Here is a 16,489-nt window from a genome sequence, read left to right on the forward strand (position 1 = left end):
AGCGTCAAATAGCACTTATAAACCCACTAGTGGCCGATTGCTGCGCGTAGCTCATGCACCAGCCACGCACTTCCCAACCTCACCACCGCAGCATCACCGTGGCCCCCCCTCCTCTCTCCATCTGGTCACCCCACTCACCCTCTTGTGCATATATATATATCACCAACACCAACCCCAACCCCAACCCCAACCCCAACTCTCCAAGACCGTCACTTTGGCATTTTCACAAACACCTATTGTGTCCTCGTCAATTCTCTCTCTCTAATTTGAGCAGATTAATGAGAACCCAGGTTGAAGAGAGGTTCTCTGAGTTTTTTGAGAAGTGGGTTTGTCAGCTTGAGCAGCTCCAGCAACAGCTTCTCAAGCTGTCTGAGGAGACACTGCAGAATGAGGCAGAGCTACAAGCTTTGGTGTCGAAAGTCACCAACCTACACAAGGAATATTACACTGTGAAATGGGCTGCTGCTCGCGAAGATGTCCTGGCCTTCTTTTGCCCTGTTTGGTCGAGCCCTTTAGAGAATGCCTATAATTGGGTCACTGGTTGGAAGCCTTCAATGCTGTTTCAGCTCATTGGGTCGCTGAGGAAGACGAGGCTGGTGAACATGTCGGAGGAGCAGCTGAAGAAGATTGAGGAGTTGAGGCTGAAGATGAGGTATGAGGAGGAGAAGGTGGAGAGGGAAATGGAGAGGCAGCAGGTGGCCATGGCGGACCGCAGGATGGTCGAGTTGGCCCGGTTGGCGAGCCGGGTGAGGAACGGCGGCGAGGTGGTGGTGGTGGAGGTGGAAGGGTTAGTGGATGTGGCATTGAAGGTGATGTTGAGTGGGTTGGAGAGGGTGATGAAGGCTGCAGATTGTGTGAGGCTCAAGACATTGAAGGGTGTTTTGGATGTGCTGAGCCCATTGCAGTGTGTGGAGTTCTTGGCTGCTACTTGCATGGTTCAGATTAGGCTAAGGCAATGGGGGAGGAAAAAATGTGACCAAAATGCTCTCCTAAACCGTTAGCTGGTTTTTTGTATAGGAATTAGAGAGTGTGGATCCTAATTTTACCTTGTTATGTGTTTTACAATTTTGAACAGGAAAATACATGATCCACATTAGGCTTCACCAAATTGAAATCATTTCTTGAAGAGAAAATGAAACTCATTGTTTGTTTGTTTGCATGTCTCTCTCAGTTTTAATATTTTTGTTTGGGTAACAATCAACAGCAGCTTCTGAGTTTGAACTAGTGCTCTGCTGCATTAGCATATGGTAGATCAGTACTGTAAAACACATGAATAATTGGAAACTGCAACAAGCTTCAAAACCTATGTATAATATAAGGTTCACAAATTTATAATTAAGCACAGGCGCCGATCCAAGCGCCATGTTAGTTTTACATTCACACTTTGATCACAAAATACATATTTGTGTATATCTGGTATAAATTAAGTTAGGACACAAGAGCACTCCAGCAGTAAAAGAATAGCACTTTGTTAAGTAACAGAAAGAATGAGAATGGAATGAATCATAAGGACATATATAAAAGACAAAAAGGGATTTGAATACAAGCATGAAGTATGTATGGGGAAGGACTTAGCTATGCAGGGGGAGGAGCAGAGTTAAAACTTAAAAAGCTACTTTTCTGCTTCTTCTTTTTTTTTTTAAACAAATAATTTGATACAAAGAGAGAGATATGGACTTTGGCTTACAACAACACAGACACAGAGAAGAGAGTCAAGAGGAGAGAGCTTTTAGGTTGCCTCTACGGATAAGATCTCGAGTTCAGCCCACCAGAGGGGAGATAGTCTGGGGACTGCTTGGTTGGGAGTGATGGGGATCACTTCCCTCAGTTTAGCAGTAATGTCCTTCATTGGTGGCCTCTGCCGAGGATCTTGTTTTATGCAATCTTTGACGACCTCACATAGGACATCGAGCTCGTCATTTTTGAAGGACTTGAGGGTTGGATCTACCATGTTGCTTCTATTCTCATTTAGATATGCAGAAGCCTGGCAAAGTTGACAATGAGTTATGAGTTGATGTTACAACTTAAAGCATACAAAAGAAGATAATGCAGAATTACTTTATGTTCAATACTTACCCAGTACGAAAGGGACCCTACTTCTTCTGAGTTTTGGAGCTTTCCAGAAATTATTTCAAGTAACAATAATCCGAAACTGTAGACATTTGTTTCTGGATCAGAGAGGGGTGGCAATTCAGAATGCTCCTTATCGTCATCACCGGAATTCTTATGCTTTCCGCCTGTTGTTTCTGAGCAGAAACAGATCTCTGCAATCTGTGGGGTAGAGAGTGAGAGAGAGTTATTGTTATAAGGGTAAAGTACTAAAATTTATAATTGAACAAAGGCAGTCGGAAGGGTGTATGAACCTTAGCAGCATAATCATCCGTTAAAAAGATAGAAGATGCATTCAGGTTAGGGTGTGCCACAGGTGGATTTAGCTCTTGGTGCATATATTGAAGGCAATAAGCTGTTCCCATAATGATCCTAACCCTTGCATTCCAATCCAGGTGTTCCATTTCTTCAACTGTAAAAAAAACATATAATTAATACATGTTACCCTCTAAATTTCAGGCAGCTAGTAATTAACTAAGGAAGCCTCCTCCAATGTGCAGTACAAAAGGAAGAACCTTACCATGCAGATGCTCAAAGAGATTTCCATTTGGAGCATACTCAAACACCATCATCCTCGTAAATGGTTCATCCTCCTCACAGTAGCCAATGAGATTGACAAAGTTTTTATGATTCACGCGTGACAGTACGTCAATCTACAGCAGGTGGGAAATGGCATAATATTATAAGAATTTAGTATATATATGCATATATACACTGCCTTGATCGCTGTCTTTAGTAACTGACATAACATACCTTTTTTCGGTAAGCATTCTCTGCACGCTTGGACCACTCTTTCAAAGAAGACATTGTTGTTGATGCAACAGCAATCTCAACTCCACTGGACAGTGTTCCCTTGTACACAATACACCCATCAATTGTGCTAATAATATTGCTGAAATCTTCACAGGCGGTTTCCAGTTCTGATCGGTTCAACTTGGGAACTCCTGCAACTCATATAAAGAAATCATTCAGGTTTCATTTTTACATATGGACCATCTTAATGCAGGAGGACTTCAAAGTCTATACAGAAGACTGTCAATATATATTGACAAGAATGACATCAGTAGTTATTCAAAAGCCATGATTTTCAATAAACCCCCTCATGTATTGCATGGCACTAGAACTCAAAGAATGCTTTAGGCCAGTACTGAAGATTTCTTCAGTAACCAAACAGCTAATATAACAAAAAAGATAGTACAATCTAATTGTCCTAGTCACTTAGATAACAGAACATCTGGTTTACTTCTCTTACATTGTTATGCAAAAACCACTACAGGAAACAAATATTTGGACCCAACCAAATTTTTTTTGTGCTTATAACCTTTTAATTTTCTCTTTTCTTCGGGGTTTATTGGTTACTCTTTTGATGGACTAGATAATAGAACTTTTGTTTCCTATTACACCACAAAATTACCTGTTATAAATGCTTTCTGCAATTGCCCACTCAATCCAGTCTTCCAAGGACCTATGGTTTTAACTGCTTGGCTTCGACACATGAAGACCATGGCTATAAGAATAATGAGCAAGACAAGCACACTAAAAGAAATAATGATGTACTTCCATATATTTCCATTTGATTTTTGGGAAGATTGTCCACTAGGTTTTGAATTCTCATGTGATGGAGGATCAAGAGATGGAGGCTGCGGTGCAGGTGCAGGTGGAGGAGAATTTTTCTTTTTATCTTTTGGCACAGCTGGGAAAGAGCCACTACTTCGGGTAGTTGGTAGAGCAATGATCTGTCCAGAAGGTACCGTACCAGTAACAGGTGCAGCTGGTAGGTTACTGGCTTGTGCAAGTAGCCTACGTCGAGCAAAGACCATGTTTGACTCAAACAAACCTGCTTAATGCAAGATGCAACGTCAATGTATTTGTCAGAAGAATAAATTTCAATACTACTTGTTTATACACCTTCTCACTTACTAGATAAATTATCACAGCAACCGTCCACCTGGCTATGCAGCGAGTCCTTTTTGTAACTGGAAATAAGAGCAAACATTTCAACAAATTGAAACAAACCAAACATAACTTAGGAGGCCATAAGAAGGAAGTTGATTCCCTACCGTGGCAGTGACAAGTAGTTGAGATAGTGCTTAAAAGCTACTTTAAGCAATACCACCAAGGAATCTCCATTATTCACATGTTTTAAATTGCTCTGCCAGATGCTGCCCAAGAAATGCATGAAAAATTAGGAACAAGATAGATATGAGAATAATCTTACTTCTATATTAACAGATAATACTCCAATACATATATAGAAGAATTACATTATCCATCAGAAAAAGGTTCAGAAGGCAGTGCTGGTTAATTCCCAGATTAATGTTTCTACTTTTTAAAATTATGTACACTTTGCTTTTGCCATAAACTCATTACTCAAGTCAAAACACAGATTTGAATGTACTCATCTGATTACCGGAGTTATCTCCTTTGGCAAGTGGTTACTCTGACATAAACATCCATGGAAACTCATTTGCATTTAAACTCCTTTAAATGATAGAACTCAAAGTGCTTATTAACTAGCTGTCCAAAACAAAATTACTCTACACATTCCTGGGTACACTTAATGATGCTACAGTTCAGTTAGATTAGATATTCCATGGTAAGCATCAACTGGAATTCAAAAAATTCAAAAAAGTAAGAAAGAACCCATCAACAATAGAATAGATTTCTTTTTGTCAACTAAATCATCGTAGTGAGACTCACGGGAGTGATTTGAGTGTGTAAGCAGTATTATACCAGTGTCCAAACTTTCTGTTTACACAGCCAAATCCTGTGTTTCCACTGGATGTAAGGTAATCGTCGAATTGCAATTCAGAGAGCAAGCTGAGACTCCGGAGCTCTAGAGGAATGCTGCCTTCAAATCTATTGTCACAAAGCAACCTGTGGTGCAAATTTTTTTAAGTCCAGGTACTTGAAAAGTTATAGAATGAAATAGAGATTGAGCATGCAACAGCTAACTCACAAGCGTTTCAGTGACAGCATCCTGCCTATCTCAACTGGAATTGTCCCACTCAAGTTATTGTCCCTCAAATCCAGCAGCTCTAACCTTGTAAGCCCCCCAATCTCCTTAGGAATTTCACCAGATAAACGGTTCTTGTAGAACACACTGTTAATCAGAGGAAGCAATAACCAGAAGACTTCATAAGGTCACAGACTTGTTGTCTGTCATTTGTTCAAATTCCTATAATATGTATTCGCAATTCAACTCTTATGTGTTTAGAGATTAAATTGAGTTCTATAATGTCAATAAAAGCATATACTATCGCCAAAGTAATTAGGCCAAGCCAAAGCAAGGTTTAAAAATCTCTAAGAAGGGTACAGTATCATGTTTTCTTAAAAATGCTAATTTGATTTTCTTTCTACGTCTTTATCCAGATAAATCCAGATAAAGTAAGTATTAACTCAATTGCTTGCTAGATCATTATGAGTCTGTTCTGGTCCATCTTAAAGGTTCTATCTATTTCTGCATACCTGCTGATATTTTGAAATCCAACACCCAACTCAATTTTTCCCGAATCATATGGCAGTTATACCTGAAACCTTATTCTAATTTGGAATTGTGTAATTTCATTCTAAAGTACCAAGTGCTAGATGTTTGAAAAGAGACTCATTTAGGTGTCACAAACAGTTCACTAAACATCAAAATCTCAACATCGCCCAAACTCAAAACTTTAGCCACAAAGACTCAGTGATGATGAGATTCCTTACAGAGATCTTAGGTGACTAAGTTTCCCAAGTTCAGGAGGCAATGTCCCTTCCAAAGAAAAATCCGTCAGATTCCTACAAGAAGCCAATTAAAGTCATCAAAACATCAGACCATTTAGCTGCAGTGAACAATAAATAATAGATTGGTATCTTCTAAAATAACACTTATCACCAAAAACCAAAAGGAATCTCTTGTAATCATCTAACACAAGAGGGACTTACAGAATTTGCACTTTACTGTCCACACAATGAACACCCTTCCACAGGCAAGGATCGCTATCATTAGGACTCCAATTTTCCAAAGCACCAAAAGGATCAAACTTTATATTCTCCCGGAATGACAACAAAGTCAATCCTGCATTTCCACACCAATGGCAATAGAATGTTAAAATATACACAACAAAAATAAAATAAAAAATAAAAAAATCAAGAATCCCATCCAATATTCCAACGCAATTCATTCTGTAAACTTCAGAAAGCAATGGCATACAAGAATTACCTTCATCATTGACAGACCAACAACCCCGAAACCTCGAAACAATAGTCAAAAAAACCAGGAGAGATAGCAAGCGGAACCCGAAAGGGTTCCATCTACCCCTCATTGCCAGATGAACCAAATGCAGCAGTGGTGATGGTGGTCGTAGTAACTATTTCCCTTGACAGCCACGAAGCTACGCGAATTACTATACAAAATCGCCAGGTTTTTTTATACGAGCAACCCCCTTCCACTATGCTCAAAAGCCCGAAACCAAATTTCAATTCTTTTTTCTTTTTTTTCCGCTTCCAACAAACAAACAAACAAAACCCAAAACTGAAACAAAATTCTAACTAGCAAAAACTAGGCTACAAAAAAACGCAAACCCACCACCGTATTCGGGTCCCTCATGATTATGGTTTGTAATTGGAGGTGACAACACCCTTCTGGTCAACGAATGCACATCCCCGGCTCTGCAGATTATCTTCTCAGACAGTTTTCTGGGAGCAGCTGAAATTCAAGCAAAATGTACAAACATAAGGTTAGCAACGTAAAATGACACCAACCCAAATGACCCAACAGAGGACAAAAGCATTAAAAGAATAACATGCAGGGGAATGCCCTCAAGTGCAAGCAATCTACGAGAAAATTTAAGCCCAAAAAGAATAAAGGGAAAAAAGAAAGTGAGTTAAATTACCATAAAGAAGGGGGCTCTTTTATTGGTGCTGTCTTTTTTCACTTGTTGGAATTTCTGGGGGTACAAGGGATAATCAACAGGAAGTTGAAAAACCAGAAATGCAGTGAATGAAGCAATTAATTTCAATTAAATTATGTGAAGAAAGTTCAAGGGTGGTGATAGGTGGGGGGTGATTGAGACTCAAAACTTCAAAAGGCAGCAAAGAAAAAAACACCAAAATGATTATCGACCCAAAAAAAACCTTGAAAGAATTAAATTTTAATCCCGTAATTTTTTTCTGTTACTGCCTTTTCAGGATGATCTCAGAGGACCCTCCCTTCGACCATCTTTTGGGTCTCTCTCAGACTCAGAGCTTTCTCTCTTCCTAATTTTCTCTTTCTTTCCCAGTTTTTCTTTTCCTCTCTCTCTCTCTAACCCCCACCAGAAACAGCCACCCTCTACAAGCTGTTTTTTCTGTTTTTTTTTATTTTTTTATTTTTTATTTTCCCCCTTTATTTATTTTTTTGGTTTTTTTAGTTTTTTGGGGGGAGGTTTGGCCTTTGGGGGGTTGCGGTGGGTCCCAATGAATGTTTTTTTCTTTGTTTTTGGATGGTGTCTTTGTGTCTGGGTGGGGTCCACAAACACACACATAGGTGGATATGTTTGGTGGTTAATCTTGTTTTGTTGGTTAAGTGTTTGGCGGGAACTCAAACTGTGAACCGGCAGCTCGCAAAAGACAGAACACACACTTCGTGTGTTTCTCTGTGTGTGAGAGAGAGTGGAAGGAGTGAGGGGCATTTTGGGAATTTCGATGGATCGATTGGTGGTGAGGGCCCCCACTTCCGGTGTACTCGGACGCGCTTCTCTTTTATTTTCTTAAGCAGTTGACCAGGCCCACCTTTATAGCGTGCTTGCCTCTCTGCCTTTCCTCCCATTTTAGTATTTAAGAAAAATAGATTACAATCCCTTCACATATTAGTTTCCACGGCCACTCAACCTTAGCCACGTCGTCAGTTATTAGTGTGTGGGGTGGAAATGGGCCCACCACCATCATATTTCTACAGACAATTTTTTTTTTTAAAAAAAACTTTTCTTTTTTGGTCGAAAATTTAAAAAAACTTTGCGTGCAATTGGTTTACAAAGTACTCTATTTAAGAAGCTAGGTATCATGTCATATACTTGTAGTATTGCATTTATAGTACTACTACATTTGATTTTTTTTTATAAGAGTGAACATTTGACAGCAAGTCAGATTATTTATTATGTTTTTAGTGCTTGTATCGTGTTTATATCTAAATGTCATATTTCGAGCTAAAAGAAATATACGTTGTAAAAAATTACTTTAATTTTATTTTTTTCCTTTTCGTACATCAGAGTAGTTTAGAATCGTCATTTTGACATTAACATTGAGTCAAAGCATATAATTCAAATAACATAAATGCAAACACATTAGCTACTTCAACGACCGATTTTTTTTAACTAAGTTTCTTTATTGGTAAGGTGCCACCGGCTGAGATTAATTAGGTAGGCACTGATCTTTGTATCTAAGTTCTAATCATTGTTACTACGAGTTGTTGAAATTTAGGTCATCATGAGCCATCATTTGTTCATTTGTTGGCCACCAAAACATGAAAAAACCCAACCTCAAATTAACAACTATTGTTGATCATCGTACAATCCTAAAGCTGATGTTGTCTATGGCTGAGCAGGAAGGTTTCTCATTCTATCAAGATTTTGGCATAATTTTCAACTCTAAATTTTAAAAACTATCCCGTTTTCGGACCAACTACTATGCGACATGTTCGTATTGAAAAATGGTCGCACTAACAATAGTCATAAAGGAACAAAGAAAAAAAAAAGCACCAAAAAGTCCAAGCTGAACTTAAATCTCTACACGTAGGGTTGACATTTGGGATTTTTATGACAAATTAAAACACTCAAAGAAGTACTTTTGGGTGCCTAAAGTAAAGTGGCAACTCTTTCGTCTCAAAAAGGGACATGATTTGTATTATAATTGTTACTTGCACATGTGATGCGATTAGGAGGTAAGTGATAAAATTATGTTTCTAATTTTGTAATCACGAGTATAAAACCGAGAGATATGATGTGAGAAGATTATGAGCAAGTGGGCAAAATTGCATTTGGGTTGGCTCTATTTATAAGTGGGCTTAATGTCCAGTATGAAGTGAGCTGGATCATAATTACGAAAATGATGGGCGATTACATTCAGTCCTTTTGGGCTAAACATTTCATTAGCTAATGATTAATGATCATGTAATAAGACAAAGCAAAGGAATCATAGGAATGTACGATGTGGGTAGGATGCAATGAACGCAATGATGGTGCCTGTTGGCTTTTTTCTTGACGCTGCCACATTTTCACTTGAGTTCATGTATCTTCTTCCCATTCTCATTTCCATTTCCAATGCAATTCAACACATGGAGAATGATGATGTTCATGAACGTTGAGAAGTATCCACGTCGTGGATCTAGACGTTGATGTTTGTGAGACTCATAATGCATTAACAGTAGCGTACCTCGATGATTGAGATCCACTCGAATTTATTTTAATAAACTTATTAGAAAAATATGATAGTCGAACTCTTATCTTGAGTGTGAACCCGAAGTTTTCCCTATAAATATTACATTTGTTGTTATGCTATCAACACAAAAATACTTTAAAATCAAAATCGATATAATTAATCAAGTTGAATTATGAATCATAAATAGATGTACAACGTTTGATTGATAATATAGGACATAAAATATTTGACAAGAACATCTCACTTATCTCTTTACCCAGAATCCCAAAAGCTTACATCTTTATATTTTGTCTCACTGTTGGTCCGCCATACAACCCACTCTCAGTTCTCAGGTGCTCTCCTATATCACTATATAACCCTCCCTTTCGGTTTTTTTTTCTCCTCGTCTTTCGCACAAACTCGTTCCTTCTCTGCTACTTTCTGACCTATTTATAATATGTGTCTGCTTTTCATCTGATTCTGAACAACCCTGCTCGTTAAAGAATGGATTTTGGTGCTCTGATGCTTCTGTAGCTCATCGATTCCATACGAGACACTGAATTTCACCGTATTGGGTTCTTTTCTGCTTAATGGATTGTTAATTTGCTTAATCTGAAATCTGATTTTGGTTTAGCTGGTTTAATCTGACTCTGATGGTTTACTGAGAATACTGAGAAAAGTTTGGAAAATAAAGTCGTCTTCTTTATCAGTGGTTTACTTTATTGATCTGAATTTTCAGGTATCAGAAAATGCAATATAGACAGCGTTTGCAATTTGTGTTATGTTGGTAGGTTTAGGTGCTACAGAACAAGGTTAATTTAGACGGGGATTGATTAAACTACCATGCATATATATTGCTGTCCTCTGGGTTCACGTAGAGCTGGATTTTGGAATTGCTGCAGAGAAAGGAAGTTGCCTTTCAATGCTATCTTGTAGAAAAAGAAAAAAATTCAACACGATTAGTTTTTAGGAGTTGGATCTGATTCACATTTATACTGCATCATTCTCTGATTGGTCAAATTGGTCCGAAAACCCCATTGCTCACACCATGCCTGTGATTCAGAAGTTGTATAATGCTTGCAAGGTGTCCTTCTCTAGTAATGGTCCAATATCAGAAGAAGACCTAGAGAAAGTTCGTGCTATCTTAGGTGGGAGGATTGCCATATGTTTCTGTTTATTTTCTTGACCAATTTTTGATCATTGACTTAGATTTCAGCCTGTATAGGCTCTGTGCTTGCACATGATCGAAGTTCTTGGTCCTTAGTTTAGCATACAACTATTGGTTTACTCTTTCATATGTGGCTCTTCCAGATGAATTGAAGGCTTCTAATGTGGGTCTCGAACAGGAAGCACAATTGGCACGCGGATGGAAACATTCTATTCATGGTAGCAATGGCAGAAAAGGGCGTAATGGCACTCATCAGTACCCACCCGCAATCAAATATCTGCATTTGCATGAATGCGATAGATTTTCGGTAAGCTACTGGACCATGATCCCTTCATCGTTTACTTTGATTCCCGTAGATTGATCTGTATGCTTTATTTTAGTTCATCTATAAATTTGGAAAATCTTAAAGCTGCCTTTATAGTATAAGCTTTGATATGTATATTTTTCTCATGCAGATAGGAATCTTTTGCATGCCACCTGGCTCTATCATACCACTTCATAATCATCCTGGAATGACTGTTTTGAGCAAGCTTCTTTATGGTTCGTTGCATGTGAGATCATACGATTGGCTTGATTTACCGGGGTGCTCTGATGTTTCTAAAGGTGCTCTTGTCTATCTACCTTTGAGTAGTTCAAGTTTGTGCAATCCTCTTATATTGGTGACTGGAACATTATATCTGAAAGAAAGTACATGCTTGCTTTTGTTCAGCATTTCTTTTAATCAGCATACATCTCAGCCATGATGCCTGACTCTCATTTAAGAAATTATCAGTAAATTAACTCACTACTGATAGTTGTGCCCTGCTTCTTGGTTTGTTGGGTAAAATAAAGATGAATTTGTTAAGACTCTACTCTCTGCAATCATAAATGATTGTAGATAAACAATAGGAAAAACCTAAAATGTACTTATAAATATGATGATCTTCATTCTTATAGAGTAGCTTCATATGGGTGTTCGTTTTGCTACTCTCTGGTAGCTTGGCATGGTCCTTTTGTGATTTGGATAGCTTGATCACTGTGGTTGTTTGAGCTTATATGCATGGTAGAATTTTTGAAGAAGTGAAGCATTTGGTTTGGAGATGAAGGCTTCATTCTTGTGAATATCGTTGTCTTCAATGAATAATTGCTCTTCAACATCTTTGTTAAGTTTTTGCAGATGTTAATTTTCTCTTTTCAATTTGAATTTCCTCATGTACTTGTATGCAGGGCATCATCCCCTTGCTGCTTGTCAATAAACTTTTTTTTTATAATTATAAGTAGCTTCTTTACTATTTGAAGTTGCTGATGGTTAATGCCTTTAGGAATTTAACTGTGAATCATATCAGATAATCAGTGCGCTAATGATTTATAGTTAATTTATTAGATTGTCGAAAGTGTTGAAATCAATGGATTGTATACTTTTGCAGTATTATCTTACTGTCCACTTAGTGACTATGTATGTTTCGTATGCCCATGATTATCATCAAGAAATCATTCAGTCAATGCTCTAGTTTGCTTCAGTTGCCTTGTACACAAGAAGATTATAAATGGCCTACCAAGTTTAGTGCTGTTTGAAATACATCTTGTCTCTATATATTAGTCTGATATGATTGAACTCACTTATATTTGATCTTGTAAATATTGATTCTCATTTCAATCTATCTTATTATGTAATAGATAACAATTTTCTTTCTGCATCTACTTCTTTTTACACTATTTTGGGCAAAAGAAATTCAAGTTTTGATCAGTGAAAATTTACAGCAAGACCTGCAAAGCTTGTTCGCAATTGTGAAATGAGTGCACCTTGTGGTACAACAGTTCTTTATCCAAATAGTGGAGGCAATATTCATTGTTTCAAAGCCTTGACGCCCTGTGCTCTCTTTGACATTCTTTCACCTCCTTACTCCTCAGAAGATGGGCGACACTGTTCTTATTTCCGGAAGTCCCCTCGTGTAGATCTTCCAAGTATCTTCGGTTCCTTGCACTCATAACTTGTTTTTACAGGCACGTTTGATTTCTTGAACTAACTGTTTTCTGTTCTTCTTTTTTCATCAAAAGGTCTTGAAGAGTTGTGTGGCACAGAACCATCTGAAGTAGCTTGGTTGGAAGAGATTCAACCTCCTGAGAACTTCGTAGTCCGTAGGGGGGTGTACAAGGGCCCGACCATTAGAAAGTAAATGGGAATTTTGGACTGGATGTAAGATAGCGTTAGTTGCTTGGCTGCAAAAAGGAGGAGCTCTGAGGAGATAGGTGGAACATTGGAGCTTAAGCGGCCATGACAATATTACAGTTTTTTTCCTAAAGCAAGGCATTCAATTGTAAATATTATTACATTGGCTTGGTTGTGAAAGCTGATCGAAAGACCTTGTATCCTAGACATCGTTTCTGTGATTGATCTTTTTTTGGATAATAACAAACGTCGTATTTTTTTTCGTCAGTCTTTAATCTTGGCCGCATAGCTTGCAATTTATGAACTACTTGTGATTCTTATTTTTTACTCTTCTTAAATTGATTGTTCCGTTGTGAAGGCTTCTCAATGCCCTGAAGCTGTACCAGATACAGGGAGACTAATTAACTCCCAAAGCTTGACCTGCTGCCCACAAGTAAATTTTTAGGAGGGTTAGTCCAGAGGGCAAGGCCCAAGTTAGATAGGACATGAACTATATATTGTACTATTGTTTTTCTTTTGGCCCTCTTTGCGAAGCCAATGATTTATTAAGAAACAAGAAAAACAGAAGAAAAGAAGGCCTATAGTTTTTTCACTAGTGGGAAGTTGTCTTGGTGCATGTTTTTCACCAGTTGTTTCCAATCTCAATCGCTCAGGCCCTGTCAGGTCAATTAGAATGGTAAATAAGAAACAGAACAAAAACGAAAAACGAAAAACAAAGGCTTCCCACATGTTTGTCAGAATGTCACCTCCCTCTCTGTCTCACTCTGATCATGAAGAACCCATGTTGGCGGCGGGTCTTATGCCAACATTTCATAGATCTGCACAGTTAGATTCTGTTTTACTGTCTTCATATGCACCAATGCATTGAACCTGATCTGCAATGGGGAAAAAAAGTTCTAGAATTTTTATCCAATTTTGAAGTTGAGCTGTCAGGTCATGCTATACTAAGGCTGTCTTATGTCTTTACTCTTGGCTTCAACAAAACAACTCAATCTGCTTCTTAACCCTATTAGCATCTCTTGCAAATGAGAGAAACTTACATGTTCCGGAATGATGGACAACTGTTTCTACAACACTCATTATGTGACCTAGTACATGAGAAAAGATTGTCGCATCACTCCTTCCAAATCAGTTTTCCCATTAGAAAATAAATTAGAATAATTGTTAATTACCAAACTTTTCTAAACGCCCTTCCAACAATGTAAGAGACATCTGAAAAAATATATACTTGTTTTCACATTGTAAAAAAAAATAGTGCCATTTCTGGAGAGATGTCTCTGTTTTAGTTTGTAGTGTGGCTCTTTGATACGGTCGACTATGCACTAGAAGGAAGAGTACAAGAATTTATATTGTCATTTTCCAATCACCACACAAACTAGTGCATTTTTTGTGAGACTAATTAGACAGAGGTTTCTCTTAAAATAAAGGGAACGGTGAGAAACAGGCACTTGTATATAAAAACAAGAAGATAATTTGGTCAGCCAGTTTTCACTTATTCTCTAGTGCAATGGTCGATTTCCCAAAAACATAAACAAAAATTTTGAAATGATATCTGCAAACAATCGTAAGAAGACAAACAGAGTTATACCCGGACATGCATGAAATCATATTAAAATCCATTAAAATACTATAACCAGACATGATTCTCCTTTCTGGTTAAATTAAAATAAAACCCAGTAGCTCTTATTTAAAGACCAAGATATTGCATAGCGGTGCTAGCTGCTAGCTAGGTTAGGATTGGATGGATGTCTCCATTGTGGGGAATATTATAGAGAAAACTAATTGAAAGATTCTTTCTTGGCTTCAAAAGAAATTGAAATTGTCAACTCCCCATGCATACGTGAAGACAAAAGAGCAAAAATGCTTTTTTTTTCTTTGTTCCTAGTTTTGAAAATCGGAGGGGACGACCGTCCCATTAGGTTAATCAGAAACTGACGACTGATTGTTTTGTTTTTACTCAATTAACCCATCGAAATCGATTAACTAATTTGACCAAAATTCTGTTGGTTAAATGTATGGCTATATATTCAGCTATCGTTCTAGGTTAGTCAAATTAACCAAATGATTCCTCTTCTTTCCCAAAGACTATAAGGAGGACTCTTTTGGCACAGGAGTCAGGACAGTCCAATTTCTCTCTGGATGCCTTGGAAAGTAAACGACTTTGGATGGTAGGGAATATGATAATAAAATGTTGCACATAATATATATTAGGGATAATAAAAGGTATTTTGAAACGATGTATTTAAGTAAGAATCAACTTGATTAACGATTTTATAATTTGACAACATAAATTTATGTTATTAGACACTTTGGTATGAGAACATTTCTATTTATGGGTGACTCGTGATTTTGCGGAGACAAAACTTATACGGCCAACTGGTGTAGTGTGATAGGTGGAATTAATTTGGTAACATGCACCCATCATCAACTTTGTTCCAACTCGGACATTATTAAACAAACGCTCTCTTCATCATCATCAGATTCTGACTTTTAATGTTATAACCCCATCTGCATGTAAACGATGGTCGTGATTATATATGATTACTACGAGTGGCACTCATTTTGCAAGGCCAGCAATCAGCTTTCTACCCGCTGGATGCATTACGTTCTACTCTCTAAAAATATAAACTATTTTCTTGCAGATACTTATCACGAAACAGTGGACAAAATTGACTTTTAACATCTGCTAGAAGACATAACAGAAATGGTTAGCTAGGGTTATAAGTAGTCAACAAAGTTAGTAGTGAGACTAGCTTCTTCCTCTAACATGTATTCTTTTAAAAGCAACTGTACTTAGTCAAACAGGTAGGTGATAAATCCCCCCTTCTCGAAATATCAGCATCTTTTAAACAACAACATTAAAATATCAAGTTCCACAAGATCATCATGAAATGCTTCAGCATCTTCTGTTCAAGTAATAATTTCAAATTATTTTGACTAGAATGATATGCGATTAATTTCTCCTTATAGTATATGTCTGTAATATATTCTTTCATGTCTTTTTTTTTTATATATAGTCAAAGTTAGGAAAGAGGAGGGGGGAAAACTTACACACACGGGTAACATTGGGGCTTGAGAACCCATGATCACTTGGAAGTACACAAGCCATTCCAATCCAACTAACACCCATTGAAATTGATAATCGTGTTCTTATTAAGTATATGTGTAGAAGTTGAAGTCATTGTTTCAACTTTTAGATTATTCATTCATTTTGTCTAAAGTATATTTAATTTGTCTGCAGATAGAGATGGGCATGCATATCAGTGTGAAATCAATTTGCAGAATTGGAAAATTATGTTATGGGAATGATCGATGCATGCCATTTGGTCTAGCTCGCATGAAGTCCCACCAAAATTGACCAGTTTTATATTCAATCTCAAGAATTCTCACCTCACCATGCATGGCCCCACAAAATTTAGTGTTTATATGAAACAACCTTACCAATAATGAAAGGCAAGAGCTACGGCAAAGTGTGCGTGCTAGAATCGAAAAACCTATAGGGATGACGACGTCGACACACACAGGAAAACAGGTGTGCATGTTGATAATGGGAAAAAGTCCAATTTTAGGTGGGAATTGAAATTGAGAGCGATGACATAAGAGGTCCCCACTCTTGCTTAATTTATCAATAATTAGTTCATTACATTAACCAAGATGAAACTTACTGAACAAAACAACATTTGATTATC

General features: G+C 37.6%; 3 protein-coding genes across 8 annotated transcripts; 2 read left to right on the forward strand and 1 right to left on the reverse strand.

The window, feature by feature from the left end:
- Positions 1–53: 53 nt before the first annotated feature.
- On the forward strand, positions 54–1,159 carry LOC110754795 (transcription factor-like protein). Its single transcript, XM_021955909.2, has one exon. It carries the CDS (start codon positions 54–56, stop codon positions 999–1,001), a length of 948 nt encoding a protein of 315 aa, XP_021811601.2. The 3' UTR covers positions 1,002–1,159.
- Positions 1,160–1,494: 335 nt separating this feature from the next.
- Positions 1,495–7,468, reverse strand: LOC110755281 (protein MALE DISCOVERER 1-like). 5 transcript variants are annotated; one of them, XM_021956466.2, is made up of 15 exons: positions 6,984–7,462; positions 6,677–6,796; positions 6,311–6,539; positions 6,034–6,166; positions 5,815–5,886; positions 5,069–5,212; positions 4,810–4,986; positions 4,170–4,271; positions 4,030–4,085; positions 3,524–3,946; positions 2,863–3,053; positions 2,630–2,762; positions 2,364–2,521; positions 2,077–2,271; positions 1,495–1,984 (listed from the first exon to the last, which is right to left on the reverse strand). In XM_021956466.2, exons 3-15 carry the CDS (start codon positions 6,411–6,413, stop codon positions 1,730–1,732), a joined length of 2,142 nt encoding a protein of 713 aa, XP_021812158.2. In that variant the 5' UTR covers positions 6,414–6,539; positions 6,677–6,796; positions 6,984–7,462; the 3' UTR covers positions 1,495–1,729. The 5 variants fall into 5 exon arrangements, with proteins under 5 accessions (XP_021812158.2, XP_088108736.1, XP_088108733.1 ...); XM_088252610.1 differs by having other exon boundaries at positions 4,843–4,986; positions 6,984–7,460; XM_088252607.1 differs by having other exon boundaries at positions 6,034–6,539; positions 6,984–7,468.
- A 2,192-nt stretch (positions 7,469–9,660) lies between these two features.
- Positions 9,661–13,067, forward strand: LOC110755144 (plant cysteine oxidase 4-like). 2 transcript variants are annotated; one of them, XM_021956316.2, is made up of 6 exons: positions 9,661–9,836; positions 9,987–10,631; positions 10,795–10,958; positions 11,107–11,254; positions 12,392–12,595; positions 12,689–13,067. In XM_021956316.2, the coding sequence occupies exons 2-6, from the start codon at positions 10,532–10,534 to the stop codon at positions 12,805–12,807; spliced, it is 735 nt and encodes a 244-aa protein (XP_021812008.1). In that variant the 5' UTR covers positions 9,661–9,836; positions 9,987–10,531; the 3' UTR covers positions 12,808–13,067. The 2 variants fall into 2 exon arrangements, with proteins under 2 accessions (XP_021812008.1, XP_088108742.1); XM_088252616.1 differs by having other exon boundaries at positions 9,661–10,631.
- The last annotated feature ends 3,422 nt before the right edge of the window (positions 13,068–16,489 follow it).

This window comes from Prunus avium, chromosome 4 (assembly GCF_965620075.1).
Source record: "Prunus avium chromosome 4, drPruAviu1.hap1.1, whole genome shotgun sequence".
Classification (NCBI taxonomy): Eukaryota; Viridiplantae; Streptophyta; class Magnoliopsida; order Rosales; family Rosaceae; genus Prunus; species Prunus avium.